Consider the following 19,360-nt stretch of genomic DNA (forward strand, 5'->3'; position numbering starts at 1 on the left):
AAGGATTTTTCAGACACTTGGGCAGCACAACAAGCTGTAAAGTTGTAATAGCGGACATCTTAGCAAACAGTCCCCTGTTTACACATTCAGCAGACACAGAGCAACATTAGTTTATTTGGAGTCATGTTTGTGTCCGCCTGTAACCTGGCATCGTCAGACCAAATTGAAAAAGTATCTGGAACCTCTCAGTTCATTTTCGATTTACGAGGGGTGTTATCAGCGGCTGCAGACCTGGATGCCTCCGGATGAAATTGAATAGATTTACAACCAATCAGAGCAACAAAACGTGCAAAGTACCCTGAGCGATGGACAACTGTAAACAGACTACAGCATGCAGTGATGAGCTGTGATGGTGTTGCATGTAGGTGCAGAGCCATCGTATTACACATGCACCATATTAGATAAATGGTTGTGACTGGCATGAAGCAGGCCAGGTCAACTGGAAATCTGCCGGAAAGGGAGGGGGCCAGACATATTTTCTGGAGCAATGCAAATAAAACATGAGCTCAAAGATTTGTCTGGTCTGGTTCCCATGATGGCAAGTCTATTATTTACTCTTCTTGTAGCTGTGGTTTGGTCTCCGTCATCTCCTGAGGGAAATATCTGTCTCTTTAGCTTTACAATGTTCACCAGCTAGTTGCTAACTTCGTCTGTTTGCTAGCTGCCTGCTGTGGCCCGAAATGAGGCTGATGAGAACCAAATAAATTTAAGCAATCAGTCACCCAAAACAGTAAAGAGTTGAAGGGAACTGCAGACTTATTAATAATACATGATTGAGTCGTCACTACAAATGTCCCTTTTCATATTATACAAAGTCAGTTCATCCATTGTTACTATAAAATATTGATAGGAACAACTTTAAAGCACAAGGTGAATGTGAATAGGTTCTCCTGTTTTCCTTTTGATATTTTGTGGCGCAGTCAAGCTGTTAATTTGACCTGCTGTGATTTACTACTTTCCCCAGTATCTCATACATGTTATTTTGATTTCAGAACACAGGAAATGAAAATCATCTTTCCTTGTATTCTGTCACACATTCTCACTCCCAACTTGTCAAATCCCAATGCTTGGTCAGTGGCCCTATGCGTCAAACTATGATGCTTTAAGTAACCCTCTAGTGTCAGTTCTGGATGCTCAGGGGTGGCATGTTGCTTTGCACTCATTACAAGCATATTGCCTTTTCAAAATACATTCATGTTTTCACAGGAAATGTACAGTGTCTCCTTGGTAAATGAATACAGAATCTTTTCAAAAATAAAATTAAACTAATGTAGCTTTACTATGGTTTTAGGTTTAGGCACCAGACTATTTGGTTGGGTTTGGCTTAAAATAGGTATGTTTTTACTAATGCAATGTATTCTCATACAGTTTGCATAAAATCTAACAAATTAATGGTGCTGTAATGCTACGTAAATAATGTAGGCTTTGTAGGTTAAGTTTACAAAAATCAAATGTGATGATGTAGTTTAAAATAACTCAAAGTTTACTTGTTTTTACACGAGACATGAACAGTGGTCTCCTGGGGGAAAATCCTGTGTTTGTTTGACCCTTCCACCACCCTAATCTACCTCCTTACGCAGAATGCTAGTTTTTGTACTACTTTCTTCTTTACTCCCATCAGTCCATCGGTCACGCGACCATGTGTGTTAGGCACAATTTACTGGCCCATGATTACTTGTGTTAAACATATTGTGGTGCATCACTTTTCGCAGGTATATGTACAAACAGTGCATGAGAACAGACTAATGTAACGTAATGTGATGAACTTACTGTGTTACAGAGTTAAAATAACCTAAACACTGACTTTTGGTTTCACATCGGACATGAACAGTGGTTTCCTGGGTGAAAGTCCTGCGTTATTTTGACCCATAGACTGCCCCTCCCTCCTGCCCTTCGTAGACTTTCTTGCTCTTTATACAATGTCAGTTGCTTGGTTGAAGAGTTTGGAGTGAAAAGGCCCTGATTGTTTTTTTTAGCTTCTGTGTTTAATTTCTCTCAAGTCTTAAGAATTGCTTCTTAATTATCTCCCTCCTGCATCTATCTCCCAGAGGCGGGTAGTGATCATATAAATAAAAGAACTGCTGGATTTCAGGGAATAGCAGGAGGTCCTACAAATACAGGGTATGAATCTGGGTTGTTGCACAGCACTGCGGATGACAGTATCATTTAAATCTAAAATGTGGGATGTAAATTAGTGTGTGTGGTTTGAACAAAAATGTCACACTAGATGTGAGAACTGTAATTACAGGTGCCATTGTGCTACACAGTTTGTCCTTCTTTTAAGAACTAATTGTATGCGTGCAAGAGATTACTGTAGTTCTTACTTCTCCTGGCGAGTCTGCTCGGCTGTGGTTTCCATGGCGCACTCAAGAGAGCTTTGAAGTGAATGAAGCTGATTGGTTGTCTCCTTCAGCAGGAAGCGGGTCACAAACTGCTCCAGATGGGTGGACTCCTGATAATCCTATCAATCAAGAGGAAGACAGGGAGGTGGAGGAGTTAAAGAGGGAGGAATAATTAAAAGAAAGAATGACAGAACAAGGAGAGCAGTGACAAGTTTCACATGCAAGTCAAGAGTCACTCAGTGTCCAGACTTCATTAAAAGAGGCCAACAAACAAGATCCTTCTTTAGAAAAGATTATTAGGCAGCTGCAGAAGAGGAGAAAAGACGTGGAAGAACATTAACAATCTGTGGTCTTCACGCTCTACATCTTTTATCTGCTGAATTTTGCCACTTAAATTGTGTTTGATCAATCTTAAATGGATGATAAAAAGACAACAGATCAATGCAAGTTAAATAGGGGAGAAAATAAGACCTCAAAAAAAATGCACGCAGGGTTTCTGAGCTTTAAATGAGTAGGCTACAACATATTAACTGTTAAAACATGCAGGGAGTGCGAGTTTCTGTTGTATTCATCCATTTTATTCTAGACAAAGGTATAGCTCATTCATTCATTATTCATTTGAGTCTTTAATGAGTTGTACGTGTGTCTCTGTGTCAAACTTTTAATTGCACTTATTATTCTCAAATGAAACTGGTTTGACTTTGACCGGGTTGGTTTGAATAATGATTCAGCTTCTCATTTTCAGCAGTTATATCACAGTTAATAGCATTTTATTTTGGTTGGGTTTATGGACAAGAGTCTAATATAGTTATAAAATACAAATATTATTAAGCATATGTGGTGGTGAAAAGGCCTAGAAATACTTGACCCTTAAGGTCAAGTTAGGTGCAAAACATGTTTACTAAAATTGGGCAACCCTGAATGGTCTCACTCTGAGAGGTTTTAGAACAAGGTGACCTGGCAAACATTGTGATGGTGAAACATCGTGATGGGAAACAGAGGTTGTTGCAAGGAACAAGATGTGGTAAAGCGCCAAGTATTAAGCGGAATAAGCAGAAGTTCTGGAAACAGCAGGAAATCACACCCACACACATGCACGCATGGAAAGTAAGGTATGATGTTTATCTGAGGAGGAGTATAAGAATGTTCAGTGAACTGCTCTACAGGGTTGTCTCATTGTTGAGGTATGTGAAGTCTGTATGTTGTGTCTTTGATAAAGTACCCCCAACTTCTTCAACACATAGAACTGGACTTATTTTAAGTAATGGCCTGCGTGTCCACCAAGAATTATTAGTTACTGAGATGGAAACAAGCTTTGATCTCTGACCTTAAAGGGGACTCAGGTGATTTAGTACTGCACTATCAATAAATTGGGGGACTTACAAAAGACATGTCAGAAAAAAATAGTCTAAATTGCTGCAGCAGAGGCTGAAATATTCAGACTTTATATTTGTAGAATGAATCAAGCTTCAAACACAATGAAGCTTAAGCCTAATTCAAGATGATCGTGATGACATCATCGATGATAATGAGCAAAATGACCTTTATGTGTAAAACTGGACAAGTATGCTCTATCTATAAAAGAAATTTTCCTCCATGTTTTGGCTTCTCATCCACATGCAAACAGATCTAGGTCACTAAAACAGAGATTTTTGTTCTGTGTCTGTGGCGCAGACTATTCAGAACCCTGGTTAGTGTGTATCCTTGTGGACAAACAGAGCATTTGGGAAACTATGACATCATCTCCTCAATTCGCACATGTCCGTTGTTACTTTGTGTAGCATGAGCCTGAACCAGTAACAACAATTGCGGAGTAACGATGTGTTTACCTTTTGCACTGCTAGTTGGCACTGCTAATGACGAATGGAGGTGTCTGCTGCACCCAATTTTATTTTGCCCACTTCAGAGTCGATTTAAAGTCTGCTAGAAATAAAGGTTTCGGATCAGGCCTGGTCAAAAAACTTTCCCATGGCCAAGCCAGAGATAACAGCACTATCTTCAAATAACCTCTCTTATTCTTAAATTGAACAGGAATCAACGGTGATGACATCTCCAGTAGGTGTTTTGAAAAAGGTAACGTTAGCCTTGTACACTTTACTACCTAGAATGGGGGAGACAACTAGTGCTGATGAGCGTTTGGAGTCGTTTTTGTGTCCTAGTGTGGACAGAGATACTTTGTAAAAGGACAGAATTTACAGCTAAGCCACCTCCATGTTCGCATGTGACTTCCAAAGTGAGAGCCATGTGCATATATTGCAAGTTCAACAAAAGTGAAAAACTATTTGTGTATCCGCTCTTTAATTCAGATCCGCTTCAAAATCAAACAGGTTCTTCCTTGGCCCACCCCTCTACCAAGCTTTCATGAAAATCGTGTTTTTCTGTAATCCTGCAAACAAACAAACAAATGGCACTGAAAACATCACGTCCTTGGTGGAACCAATAACATCAAAATGTGAAATAGTCATTTGCAGCTTTAATCAAAAACACATCTAAGAAATAATTTCCTCCACAGTGCGCATTTCAGGTTGAGGTACAATTTGTCATTTTGCGAATCAAGGGTACATTTATTATTTGTTCTCTTTATTCAGAAGGCTGATGGGAAAAAAAATCCAACTGAATGACATCTTGGTGAGGCATCATTTGCCATGCCTGGACGGGAGCAGAAGGGCTGAGAGCTGTTTTGGATCTAATCAAAGGAGATTGAACGATGCTTGGTACAACAGAGTTTGCTGTTTGCACGCCGCACCTGCTCCCACAGTTTTAAGCACAGCGGCTGTTTGTGCACTCGACTAACAATGAGGGGTTTGAAGGGAAATGTTAATGCAAGTCAAATTACAGAATGACTAATGCATGAATAGGAATGTGCGTGTGTGTGCGTGTGTGTGTGTGTGTGTGTGTGTGTGAGACAGGAAGAGAAAGAAGAAGCACAGAGGAAATATATTTGTAATTACTGTGTTTTCAAGAGGTACAGTAAAGATGGTTTGATTTTAAAAGCTGGATTTGTTTATCAGACTGTGGAGACACATACACACACACACACACACACTAATTACAGTATGTTGAGTCTTCCCAAAAGTGAGCTGAACTCCTCTCCAGAATACAGAGCAGATCATTAGATCCAGGCTTTTCCCGTCGGTCCTATTCAACAGCAGCATCCAGCACCTCAGCTGTTTTTCATTCAGACATAAAAGTCATCAAATCTCTGGTCTCTGCAGTGTTGCATTTAAAAAACCCAGAATCGCTATCGGTCATAGGTATTGTTTGATCCCCTGACATTCTGACAGCACACACATGCACATTCACTCAGAGAGTGAGTCACGGCAAAACTGCGAAAGGTCAGACTCCTGTCTACCATCTGAGCATAGATTACCTCCTGTGATCTGCACCTTTGTGTGTGTGTGTGAGTGTGTGTGTGTATCCACCTCACCAATTTGCAGTCATTTTAAACAGCGTAAAGTCTGCCTGATTTTTTCCTTTATGCTTTTCCCTTGACTTTTCATGTTCAGTCGTACAAAAGGTCAAATGAGTTCTTTGTTGGACGCCCTGCACTGCACTAAAATCACGCTATTTAAGCCTTACAGTCAGGGCTATGACACATAACTCCCACCCAGTCACACAATCATACCTCACCTTTTGCCAAATGTCCTTACCTCAGTATGTTAAAAATCTTGACTGCAAATCATCATCAAATCATGTCAAAAATAAGATGAATGAAATGAAGTGAAATGCTTTCTAACTGATCACTGTCATGTGTTAGAGGACACTGAGTTGCTGCAGCTATTCAGAACTTCATTCCTAAGTTTGTATGTAAAATCCTTCCTAAACCTTTCAAAGCACATTTTACCATCCAAACACAGTGCTGGCTGTTATTATTGCATTTACAGAATTAAAAATCTTTTGCATTATGGCAAAGATATTGCACCCATTGTTGGAATGACAGAGGGGATGGGAGCGGTGAAGTTGTAGTCTGATACTTATGTTTCCCATATTAATGCCAGAAAGAATCTTGTATGATGACTTCAGACACACCTATAGTGTACCATACCATTTCTTAACCTTGACGTTAGTCCTCTTTTTGTCATGATCTTTGTTTGTTTCTGTATGTGTTGGTTGTTTCATGTTGTTCATTCATGTTTAATCTGCTTCCTGTTTTATTTTGTAGATTCTCTCCACGTGTCTCTTGTCTGGTTTTACTTCCTCTCTTTGTGTTTCCCGCCTGCTTTCTGTCACACCTGTCTCGTTAGTCCTTCCCTGTTCCCAGAGTCTTCCCTTCACACCTGTTCTATGGGTACGTCTCAAGTCCCTTAAAATTACTGCTAACCACCTAACCTAGCCACCTAACCTAACTGTTTAATCCTCCCACTTAGGAAAACATTTAAGGAGTCAGGAGTTAGGAGTGAGGAGCGAGAATTGCTGATAAGAGACATGACACGGCCTTACTCTGAAGCGTCACGTAAAGCGACGTCCTTTTCTGATGACGGCGGTACAGCTGGATCTGCTGCATAACGGAGGCAGCATTTGGCGTACATCCCAAGTCACATATCTGCTGATCAAAGCCGTAACCCCCACCCCCCGCCATCATGACTTTGGTCACACACTTTTGCATGTATTACCATTGTTATTGAGTCATTTGCCGAAGTTTGTGGCAAGTAAAGAACGGTCTATAGCCCTGCCACTGTCACTGTGATGACCCTCATTATTATTATCATCATTATTATCACTATTATTAAATCCACTCGCCATCATTCAACAAGTCAGCTGCTGAGTGAATAAGACATATCAGACCTGTCAGTCTGCCTCAATCAATTTAATTGTATTTATAAAGCCCATTATCACAAATCACAATTTGCCTCACAGGGCTTTACAGCATACGACATCTCTCTGTCCTTTGGACCCTCACAGCTGATCAGGAAAAACTGCAAAAAAACCCCTTTAACGGGGAAAAAAATGGTAGAAACCTCAGGAAGAGCAACTGAGGAGGGATCCCTCTTCCAGGACGGACAGACATGCAATAGATGTCGTACAGAACAGATCAGCATAATAATTAACAGTAATCCGTATGACACAATTAGACAGAAAGAGAGAGAGAGAGAGACATAGACAGAGAGAGATGCAGGACAGACGGTAATGACAGTAGCTTACAACGACATTAATGAAAGTAATAATAATAATTAATATTAATATTAATAATTAATATTACCTACAGCCTATTAAACATTATTCCACTCACATGACATGCAGGACAATTAATGATGGGCAAATGTGTTTGTGCATGGTGTTATATCACTCAAGCAGCTGCACATTTAACAGCCACACATCACCGACAGTCTGCTGAACACCACAACGGGTTGTGAATGAAATAAACTTAATTACAACATGACAGTCTTGCAGGAAATATCATTAAAGGGACATTGTGTAACATTTTCAGTTGTTTATTGGCAAAAATTGACGTCTGCATTCATAAATATGTCATCACTGGTGTACTATTACCTCCACCAATAATCTGACTTATTCTCGTAAAAGGAGAATTTCGGATTTGTTTGTACATTGTGCGGGTAAGTCGTCTGTGGGGTTCCATTACGTTTCGCCATCTTGAGAATACACCCGCCAGCAAGGGACATACAGCACCGCCTTCGGTGTTTTCGTTGAGAGCCAGGCCAGCACTGCGTGACTGAGGAGCCGAAGGAGAGGAGCAAGAGGCGCTTCGCTACTACCCTGGCAAATTTGAAACAAAGTCCCACTCTTTGAGCATAATGCAGAATCATGCATATGCAGCATCATGGGAGACAGAATCCTTGTCGCCAAGAAAGCGCAAAAGGGAATAGAAAAGGCAGCGTGGCCGGCGAATTAAAAAAACGAAGGCCCACATCGGGGTAGCCTTTCCCAGGTAGAGAGAGCTGCTGAGGGAGAATGGTAATGCAATCACAGGCCAGCGCTAACAGCGGCTAACAGCGGCGCAGTGATGGGAGGAGAGGGATGAGGCTGTTAGCGACTGGCCGCTAACAGCGGCTAACAGCCAACAGCGGCGCTGGCCTGTGATTGCATTACCATTCTCCCTCAGCAGCTCTCTCTACCTGGGAAAGGCTACCCCGATGTGGGCCTTCGTTTTTTTAGTTTGCCGGTCGCTAACAGCCTCATCCCTCTCCTCGCATAACTGCACCGCTGTTAGCCCCTGTTAGCGCTGGCCTGTGATTGTATTACCTTTCTCCTTCAGCAGCTCTCTCCACCTGGGAAAGGCAACCCCAATGCTGACCCTTGTTTTTTTAATTCGCCTGTCACGCTGCCTTTTTGATTCCCTTTTACACTTTCTTGGCGACGAGGATTCTGTCTCCTGTGATGCTGCATAATACATGATCCTGCATTATGCTCAAAGAGTGGGACTTTGTTATGCGGCAGTAGTGCCGCTGGCCACTAACAGCTGTTAGCGGCGCAGTAATGCGAGGAGAGGGATGAGGTGTGTGAGGTTGAGCCACTTGTCAGTTGTCAAAAGACAAGACGTGATTGGTTTGTTTCAATTTACATCCGCCCCAACAGTCCTACGTTGTAAACACAGCCAGCATGGTGAGGAGGGGGTTTGTCAACTCGCGTTGCGTGTGTCTGTGTAGGAGCCTGAATGAATACTCCATGTAGTATCGGATGACATGGTTTCATCAGTGTTATCATAGCTTTTTGGTACACAGCGGCTACAGTTGTTGCAATACATGTTTGAAACAGTGAGGCGCTAGAGTGCGCCATCTGTTTGAATACAATATATAATTTCAGCATTAGATGGGAGAAATTCCTACACACTGTGGCTTTAACGTTACTCTTTGTAGTCACGTAGGCATGTGAATTACAGCGTTTCATTGCAAAGAATGCATATAACGGGTACACTTGCGCTGTTTCTCCGCCATCTTGTTCAAATGAGCCAGACGTAGGGGGCGGGTATTTATACGTCAGAGCCTCAAGCTGAAAAAGACTTCCTGTTAGGAACCTCTCGTGTTACCTTACTCATCGCACCTAACAGATCCCTCCTAACGCCTAATGCTAACTCCTTACTGACAGGAATAAGAGACATGAGACGTCCTTAAAGATGGCGGAGCTTGAACGACTTCTGGTTCAAGTAAGGAGTTAGGAGTTAGCAGTATAAAATAAGAGACTTGGGACGTACCCTATATAAGTCTTGTTGCTCCGCCCTAGTGTTCCCATCCACAACCTTGTTGTTAGCCTATCTTCATTTCCCTCCTTTTGCCCAGGTCTTCCTACTCCAGCTGTGTCTCGTTCTTGTGATTAGTTTTCTGTATTTCTCTTTGTTCTTAGTCAGTTTGTCTGTGTTCACCCCTGTGTTCCTGGTGTCATTCCCTTTTCCGTTTCCTGGCCGGTGTCCTTTTTGGATTTTGGATTGAGTTTAACGTATTATCCTGGTTGGTTTTCAGTTTAGCTTTGTTTCTGCTTGCATTTGAACTTTTAGTTACCTGCCTGTACTGGATGATTTCTATTAGCCACATTAAAGCTTGCTTTTTGTTAAAAATTCAACATGCCTGTTAGTCTGCATTTGGGTCCTCTTTGAACTGATATGTGATGCTTTTCTGCCTGCCTTAGGACACCAGGCCAATTTTATATTTGTAAAACTTTCTTCCTGCCTGATGCGATGGACACAGAAAGCCAGCTTGCTAACTAATGATAGCTAGCTTGCTAGTAAATACCTTGAAATATGATGTTATTGTGACATTTTCCATCTGGTTGGACTCAACAATGAATTGATCAGATTTTAGTAGTCACAGGTTAAAGGGCCAGTGTGTAATATTTGGCATGGTTTATTGTCAATCTGAATCTGAATCTGAATATTCTACCCATTAATATGTTTATATAAGTGTATAATCGCTATAAAATAAAATTTGTTTGGTTTTCGTAGCCTTATAATTATGCTTTTATATATATATATAGCAAGAGCCTTGCTTTAGAGAGGTCGCCATCTTGCGCCGCCATGTATGTACGGCAGACCGAGCGGACAATCCAGCCAGCCAGAGAACGCGTTTCGCGTGTATAAATGAACCAACGAAGACAGCGGAAGGAAGGAAGAAGGAGGAGGAAACAGCAGAGAGTGTTAGTAGTTCGTCGACAGAGAGTAGTGAAAAGTTTTTTTAGTTATAAAGTTTGCGAATGGACCACACTTACCACGCAACAGGAGAGAATGAACCCAAACCGTCATCTGCGAGGAAAAGAAGACGCAACTTCACTCCTTGTGATGCACTCTCTGCGGCGCTTTTCCTCCTGATGATATATCTCCCCAACGATGGCAGCACCGAATCCCATTCTGTGCATTCAGCCTCTCTTCTTGCCCGCTCAGCATCAAACACATGGAGTTCCTCATCTGTATGCTCCGGCTCAAACAGGTATGGCTCTGGGTCTGTGTCTGCTACAAGAAACTCTTCAAAATCGCGTTCAAAGTCATCCATTGCAGCTACTATAGTCTGGAGATATTGCTAGGCTAAATAAACAGCTGAGCTCTGTTTACAGGCTACGCTGTCAGTCAGTGTGCGGGCTGGAGATTGGTGGAGCAGAGAGGGGAGGGGGTCCCCACTTAGTATGGTAAACGAGTATGTGTGTATGAAGTGTGTCTGTTACGCTAGAAGAGTCAGAGTTTGGGACGGAGTCTTTTACCCCCTGGAGTGTTACCGGAGTTTTTGGGGTGCTCAAATAAACTGGCCTTTTTCCCGAATGCTACTCTGGTCTCCTGCTCGTGAGGGATTCATTACAATATCGTAACATGGTTTAGATTTCTAAATAAACATTCACCTCGTCGCTAGATAGACCTACTCCTGAAAAACTTGTGCGCAAGGCTTTTTGTCCCTACGAGGCCACCATCATTTACCCGACGGGAGGGGTGAGCGAGTGAGCCCTGCAATCTAGAATTTGACCACTGATGTCACTGTTTTCAACCCATTTTACACACTGGCCCTTTAAAGGTCAAGGCCACTGTGACCTCATTTGTCCAATTCCTGTGATGGCGATATCTTAAGAACACCTTGTGGGAATTTCCTCAAATTTGGCACAAACGTCTGGTTAGACTCAAGGATGACCTGATTGAAATTTGGTTTTCGAAGGTCAAAGGTCAAGATCACTGTGACCTCACAAACGTGTTTTTGGCCAAAACTCAAGAATTCATACACTTATCATGACAAATTTCACATAAATGTCTAATAGGATAAAATGACAAAGTGATGACGTTTTATATCCAAAAGGTCAAAGGTCAGCTTCACTGTGACATCATCATTTTCTGCAAAAAAACTTTCTGGCCATTATTCTTCTAACTCATATCTCAGGAACAGAAGGGGAGACATGTGGTCAGATACTGAATTGGTGACACTTATCTTGGGTGTCCATCTTGAAACTTGAAACTGTGCTGATTTGTACAGATCTTCTCTGCTTTTGAGTTGAACATATAATTTATTTTCAGCAATGTCCATAGTCTAGAACTGTCTACTATCATGGCTACATACGAGTCTGGACCGACATAAATATAAACTAACTGCAATATGGCTGGTTCACAGAGGCGTACAGCCGCGAGGTGGTATTTCTAGTTTTCTGTTACTGTAGACTATTTTCACACCAAGAAAACAGCTGACAAATTTACATTTGGTGGTCTACGCCTCTGATGTTAGTCAGGTACAGGCCTAAATGCTGTGTAGTAGTAACACATCTGCCTACATCTTTGGCATGTTGATAGTCTCTTTGGTTCTGGTACAGTACTGTGTGGGTCTGTGTTTGAGCAGAAAAGATGGTCTACTGTTGTGTGTGTTTGAGTCTGATTTGCTAGCACTTTTGCTTCAGAATAGTTTGTTGGTGTCTGACAAACAAAGTTGGGGAAATGTATTTGGTTCATCATCTTCTACAGACTGCAGCGGTATACTGTAAGGATTGTAAGACTTCAATTTACTAGAGCACGTAGTGGGTTCCCTTTACACCCTGGAGAAAAAGTTGACCCCGCCCGATTGTCATTTTCTAGTTTGCACTCTGATTGCATCCCTAATACTACAATAAACTGTGAAGTGTGAGAACATAGTGACTTCCTCTCACTGCAGGTGAGAAACACCTGAGATCTGTGAGGACAGGTTTAGAGCCAAAGCTAAAGGAGGTTGCGTATGTGAAGCCTGTAAATATCTTTGGCAGGAATATCTGTGCAAAATGATACTCTGAGTGTTTCAGCAGCGACATGAATCTGTGCCTGACTTTGATCTCAATGAACAATCTTGTTCCAGATCCCCTGTGCATGTGCATGGATGTTTGATCACACAAAGCTGTACACACAATCAAGCATATTAGCTTTTGTATACGTCAGCTCATATGAATGCACACTAACAGTCTTCCGATGCCAAAAAGCAAGGAACAACCCACAAATGCACATACATGACGCCAGTTCCCTCACACACATGTACAGCCAGGGACCACCCACTCAAATGCATATGCAGTTCAATGGAGACGGCGCTTTAGTCTGTGACTAATGCAGCATCTGTTCTTTTCCTCACTCACTCGCAGCTCATCATACATTTCTTCTCTGTCTTCTGTGGTGCTATGACTTATTTTTAGGGTCACAGAAATCATTTGTGGCGTCACACATGCTTTGTAAAGGGGAAAACTATGAATTAGGCTTCAGGGAGTAAATACTGGGAAGCCATCAGCGTTGTGTTTGGAGTCTACAGTTGTAATTTGATTTAAACGTTATTGCCTTCCTGGGTAATTCCTCAGTTCTGTCCAGTTTGTGGAGAGTAATTTGTTCTCATTTGAGCTCAGATATCAATTTTGTACCGTATATCCGTGAGAGGACGAGAGTGTAGAGTGTGCTGATGGAAAAAAGCTGACCCAAGGCTTTAAGAAGTCCACAGTAGGGTGAATAACTTTTAAAATAACTTTTTCGAATGACAAATACCTCAAAATACACATCCCTTCTTTCTCTCCCGCTGCCTCACTTTGGAATCTCAACAATTCTTTCAGAGAACAGAAAATGATTTGAGGTGCAGTTTGATTTTCACACCTCATCAAGTTGAGGTCTATAGAAGATTGCAAAGGTTATTGCAAAAGTATCTGTATGTTTCATTTCCTGTAATTCACTTCCATGCTCCTGCAGATTCAACTTTTTTGGAAACCCATTTCAAGAAAAATCTCTCTCTCTCTCTCTCTCTCTTTGAGTGAAAAACTCACTTCAAAGATATGAATTGTTTCCCCACTACTTTGTAGATGTAGCTAGTACTTATGTGTCTACTATGTATCATTTTTCTTAAAGGTCCAGCATGTAAGATTTGGGTGGATTTTGTCACATCAAGAAGTCAGGATTGTAGATTGCAACCAGCATTCATTGCAGCATTTATTGGGAGCCAAATTATCCCCAGAGGCCTCTTCCTCTGCAAATTAAAAACTGATTTGTTGATTCAAACTGCTAAAAACACTGAATTAAGCAGTTTCATGTAAAAATAAATAAATAAATAAATTAAAAAAAAAATAAAATCTGTGTTTCCCTGACGCTGTTCATTTGGGTTTGTTTGGTATTTGGTTTTTCCGTTCTGTGCTACTGTAGCAACACGGTGGTGCAACATGACGATCTCTGTAGAAAAGGACTCACTTCCCATGTAGATATAAACAGCTTATTCTGAGGTAAAAAAAACACTACCATTCTTATTTTCAGGTGATTATACACTAGAGAAAACATAAATGTTATATTATACTAATAACCCCATCCCCTAAGTTTGCACACACTGCTTTTTAAGGGGCTCTATGTGAAATTCAAAGCATATGAGTTGTCCAGACACGGTTCTAAACATGGAGGTTACTGACCTGGCTGCAGAGTCCTGCACAGGTCTGATTTTCAAGATCCACCCCTGAACCAGAACTGTGACGTGCAATACCTCACCCTTCCTGCCACTCACACATATGACCAAATAGTTCTGCAACCTGACCCTACCCACCGACACAAGATCTGTGGTCCAAACCTGACCCCAAAAACCACTAATCACATATCATCTGTGTGCTGTTCAAATAATTAGTTAGGCAGCATGATTAAAGTGATCATTCTGGAACATTTGCTACCTGTGAAACTAAGATATTACATTTTAAAACAAAGGTTAAAATGCAATTTAAATGAATATTCAGTAGCACACACCACAGTTAATGAGCCTGTTGGTAATGTATACAGAGGTGCCAAAAGCTGCAGTTCTTTGAATGTCTAATTGAGGCTAGCTCCAGAAGCCATTCAGTTCACATATACCCCCACATAAAATGTCCAGCTTTACAGCAGAAATAAAAATGTTTATAGCCTGGTACAAAAATGGTTAGGGGCTCCAGCTAATTTCCTCCTTCATGATGACTGTTCAAGGGTACTTTTTATATACTTCACCCATTTACATTTTATTAAGCCTTAAAGTTATGCATAATTAAGGGTGCGGCCACTTTGAGTGAGGCTCAAAGTCTGCTGACAGTCTGCTCGGTTTCTCAGTCAGATCCACCCTTCGCTCCTCCACAGCTCCAGCCACTCACCCAAATATGGTCACGTGACATCTGACTCCACCGCATTTTTTCATCTCCGTAATATCTCCAGACTCCGCCCCTCCCTTTCTCAGCATTTTACAGAAGTCCTCATCAACGCACTGGTCACCTCTCGTTTGGATTATTGTAACTCCCTTCTCACCGGTCTACCACACAAACTCATTCACTGTTTACAAACCATCCAGAACTCTGCTGCTAGAATAATCACTCGCACTAGGTCCTCTGATCACATCACTCCAGTCCTCATCCAGCTCCATTGGCTCCCTGTCCAGCAAAGAATACAATATAAACTCCTCCTGATAACATTCAAAGCCCTCCATAATCTGGCCCCCCCCATCTCTCGAACATGCTTCACCCATATATCCCCCCTCGTCCACTCCGTTCTTCATCGGCTGCTCTGCTCACCACACCTCCTTTCAAACTCAGTTCTTTTGGTGCTCGTACTTTTAGCTGCTCAGCTCCCAGACTTTGGAACACTCTCCCACTACACTTCGTAATCTGGACTCAGTTGATACCTTCAAGTCACACCTCAAGACACACCTCTTCAAAACTGCCTACTCCCTTTAATCCAAATAGTTTATCCATCCGTTTAGCCATCTCTATTTGTATGTTCTCTATATTTATTACATGTACATTTATTTTGCTATTTATATGTTCTGCATGTTTGTTATTTGTATATTTATTATTTGCTACTGTACTGTTCTTTTGTTTTCTGTTATTTACTTGTAAGGCGACCTTGAGTGCCTTGAAAGGCGCCAAACAAATAAAATGTATTATTATTATTATTATTATTAAAAACACCAATGAGCCAACTCCACAGTCCACAAACCAATGAGTGACGTCATGGTGGCTACGTCCTTTATTTTTACAGTCTATGAAACACACCTAGAAGACTAGATACAAGGTCAGCAGGCAGAGGATTAAAACATTAAATTAAATTATTCTCATTTTATTTCAAATATATTTATCTTGCAACACCCACAAACCGACCTGCATGTTCTTTTTTCGCCCAGAACTGAATCTGGAAATAAAATTACAACAAAATACCACCAGCAATTCATCTTTTTTTTGCTGATCACCCGATGAAGGACTGTGGCTGGCGGCTAGCAGCTAATGGTGGTAACTCCATAGACAGCCCTAATGGCAACAGCCTCAACAGAGCTAACAGTGTGGGGAACCAAAGGGTTGGTGCTACACTTCCGTGAAGAAACCTTTCTGATATCGTCAGGAACCACTGTATGAGCACAGTGAAAAGTGGTGACAATGTGCCAGCCACCAGGATACACACATGGACTAACATGCACATGCAGCTGGACCGGCTTACCACAACAAATCACAGACTTCATTTTCTGTTCAGGACACCATTACTCCACTATCTTTACATAGAAAAAAGCAGTATGCTGCTATATTAATGCTCTCAATGTCGCATACAGAACCTTTAAAGTCCCCCTCACTGCTGTCTTTTTTCTGTTCATTAAGTGTCCAAACATTTACCAAACCAAAAATTCTTTGTCTGCCATTGGCATTTATCTTTGTCCACACAGTCTTGAGGTGTTTAAGTTCTCATCATGTGGTTCCTCTTTCTGTGCTAATAAAGAATTACCACCAGCAAATGAACGGTATGACTCCCACTCTCTGTTTGAGACGCGCCTGCTTCAGTGCAGCTCTGAGGGGCAATTTGAGCTTCGCAGCATGTGTCATATGTGCCAGAACGGATACTGCAGAGAAAGAGAGGGTGGTGAAAAGAAAAAAAGACACTTTCCCCGCAGATCTAATAATCCACCTCTTTTCCTCATTGCAACATCCTTTTCTCCTCAATTTGTCCCTTCAGTCCTTCTTTTTTTCTTTTGTTATCTCTGATCATTTACCTTCATCTCTGTCTGCTTGCCTTGCTTCTTCTCCTCTCGGGGAATCTAAAAGGTACTTCCACAGCTCCACAGTAAGATCAAGAGGACATACTGTTTTTTCCAAAGCATGATCAAAAGCAGTATTTGTTTGGTAACAAAGCCAAAACCCATTTAATTCCTCATCTATGCTGGCTGCAAGTACAAAAAGAATGATAACATATTTTCATGTTTTGTTCTGGGGGTTAATTAGTAGTATAAACGAGCCCTGGGTCATCCTTTTTGGCTCTGTAATGGAAATCTGACTAATGGGAGATCTGAGGAAACGAGTTGGGCAGCAGAGGAGCATGCTGGGAGAGATTTGCAGCATGGAGTTTAAGCCATGCTGTGAGTAAATCAAACATCCCTTATTACTATCATTATGTGCGCTGCAGGAGATGTCAGCGTGATGTTCACTGTGTGGGAGGTGTGGGAGTGTGTGAGTTTGTCACAGGGATTTAAATGAATATGAATAAACAGATATGAACCGATTATTTGCTCTGAGCAGATACAAATAGCATCCAAATTTTAACATTTTAATTTTTTCAATTTATTTTTTTGCAATTTTCATTCAGTCACCTAATTTTAAAGTGGAGTCAGGACCTCCACCACATAAATGTCCACACATCCATTTAGAAATTACGACTGGGGTTCAACAGTTCTTTCTTACTTTTTAAAAAAGACTCCAGGTGGCTGTGTGAATGAAAACAGCTAGTAGCCAAACTCAGTGGAGACAAATATGGAGGCGTTGATATTTAGTTTAGTTTAGTGAGATTTTTTAGTGAAATTTAGTGAGCTTTGTTCTCAATAGCCTTCAATTCACAACGGATTTGTTGTGCAGCAGTATAAAGTCAATTAATTATTTTAATGCTAGCCATGCTAGCTGAATGGTAGTAGGGAGGACAATGTGGATTGCTCCGTCCAGTGCTTTAGTCCAGGCTGAAATACCCTTACAACTGTTTGATGATTTGCCATGACATTTTACACAAAGGAGGAGATTCTTTGGCTTTTAGTCAACAACTATCAAATGGATACCAAGATATTTGGTGCAGATACAGATGGTGCCAAGAAGATGAACTCTGGCAAAATGCAGCACAAACATTTCCCTTATCAAACTTCAACCCACCTTCATTTTCCTTAGGACCAATTCTCATTATATATACACAACTAACTTTTGAAGAAACATAATATGGCCCAGTGCAATTCTGATATGTATTTTCCCAATGTTAAAACCTCCTTTTCTATTTCTACTATATATTTCCACCGAGCAGCAACCTCCAGGGCCGTAGAATTAAGCCAACACAGAAGTCCCAAAAACTGCAGTTCCTCTAATGGCCACTTGAGGCTGGCTCCAAAATTGAGTCAGTCCCCACAGACCCCCATGGTAAAATGCCTGATTTTATAGGAGAAATAAATAGAGCTAATTTCCTCCTTCATGACAACTGTACGTGCCCAGTCTCACTCTAAAGTCTTCGAAATCTGGCACTTGGGCAGTGACCTTCAGCATCAGAAACCAACGAAAAAAGGCATCCTTTATCGTCAGCATGATATGTGGCTGGTTGCTGTTGTAGTTTACCTTCGCCTGGCAGCATCAGGGGGAAACGCAGCAGGACAAGGACGAAAGTTAAGGTGGCAAAAGTCCCAGTGGGGCAGGCAGGAGGGGCGGAATTTTACCCAGTGGTGTTCACGTCCAAACCATGTTCTTTTTTCCTAAATCTAGCCATGTGTTTGTTGTTGAAGGAAAAGAAAGTCAATTTGCGGTGTTGTACCGACGTACTGTGTTTATTTTGAAAGAGACAGTATGTAAACGTTAAATTTGTGTCTTGACAGAAGAGAACTTGACACGGTGTCCCAGAACAACCAATGCACCCAGGGTACCTTGCACGTCATATGTGGATGTGGAAAGTCAATGACCAAAACGTCAATATTTGTCGGAGTGAGAATGTTTTGACTGTACAGTAGGGTGGGGTTTAGTGGGGGCTAAACCTGTTTAAATTTCATTAAGGCTTAAAGTTATGCATATTTAAGGGCATGCCCAATTTGGGTGATAGTTGAGTGCCGTCTGTTGACAAGTAGCTACCACGGTGACAACATTGGTGAGGTAACACAGCATTGACGTTATCCCAGATTCACAGATCATAAGCATATAGCTATAGCTGTCGCTATTTCAGTTTGTCTTCAGTTAATTTCAACATTTAGGCCTAAAAAAAGTCTTGATTAGTGTTTGGTTATACTAAAAGACCCTCTAAGGAGTCAGAAATATAGTTTAGTTTCAGTAACGTAAGCATTATCACAGTTAACTATAGCTGTAAATGCACCATGCTGACTAAGCTAGCCGCTAGTATAAGGGTTATCTCCACCCTATTGTCCAAATATGGTCACTTTGCATCATCTCTGGCTCCAAAAATCAAAGATGGGGACGGCAAAAAATGACAGTCACGAGGCTTCAAATGGTAGTCCACAAACCAATGGGTGACGTCACAACGGCTACATCCATTATTTCATACAGTCTGTGATCACCTGGACCATTAACACTTACACTGCTTTTATTTTCACACAGTGTGGATTATTTTTTTTTATAAAGGTAGGGGTCAATTATGCTTTATTATGTTAATA

The 19,360-nt window shown here is 41.3% G+C and overlaps 1 protein-coding gene across 1 annotated transcript in view; it reads right to left on the reverse strand.

Annotated features, from left to right (window-relative positions):
• The window catches only part of necab1 (N-terminal EF-hand calcium binding protein 1), a 58,896-nt gene that overhangs the window by 23,297 nt on the left and 16,239 nt on the right, over positions 1-19,360 (reverse strand). The window contains exon 6 of the mRNA XM_033636384.2: positions 2,325-2,461. Coding sequence (XP_033492275.1) covers positions 2,325-2,461 — 137 coding nt within the window. The remainder of the gene's footprint in view (positions 1-2,324; positions 2,462-19,360) is intronic.

Source organism: Epinephelus lanceolatus, chromosome 16, assembly GCF_041903045.1.
Source record: "Epinephelus lanceolatus isolate andai-2023 chromosome 16, ASM4190304v1, whole genome shotgun sequence".
In the NCBI taxonomy this organism is placed as follows: Eukaryota; Metazoa; Chordata; class Actinopteri; order Perciformes; family Serranidae; genus Epinephelus; species Epinephelus lanceolatus.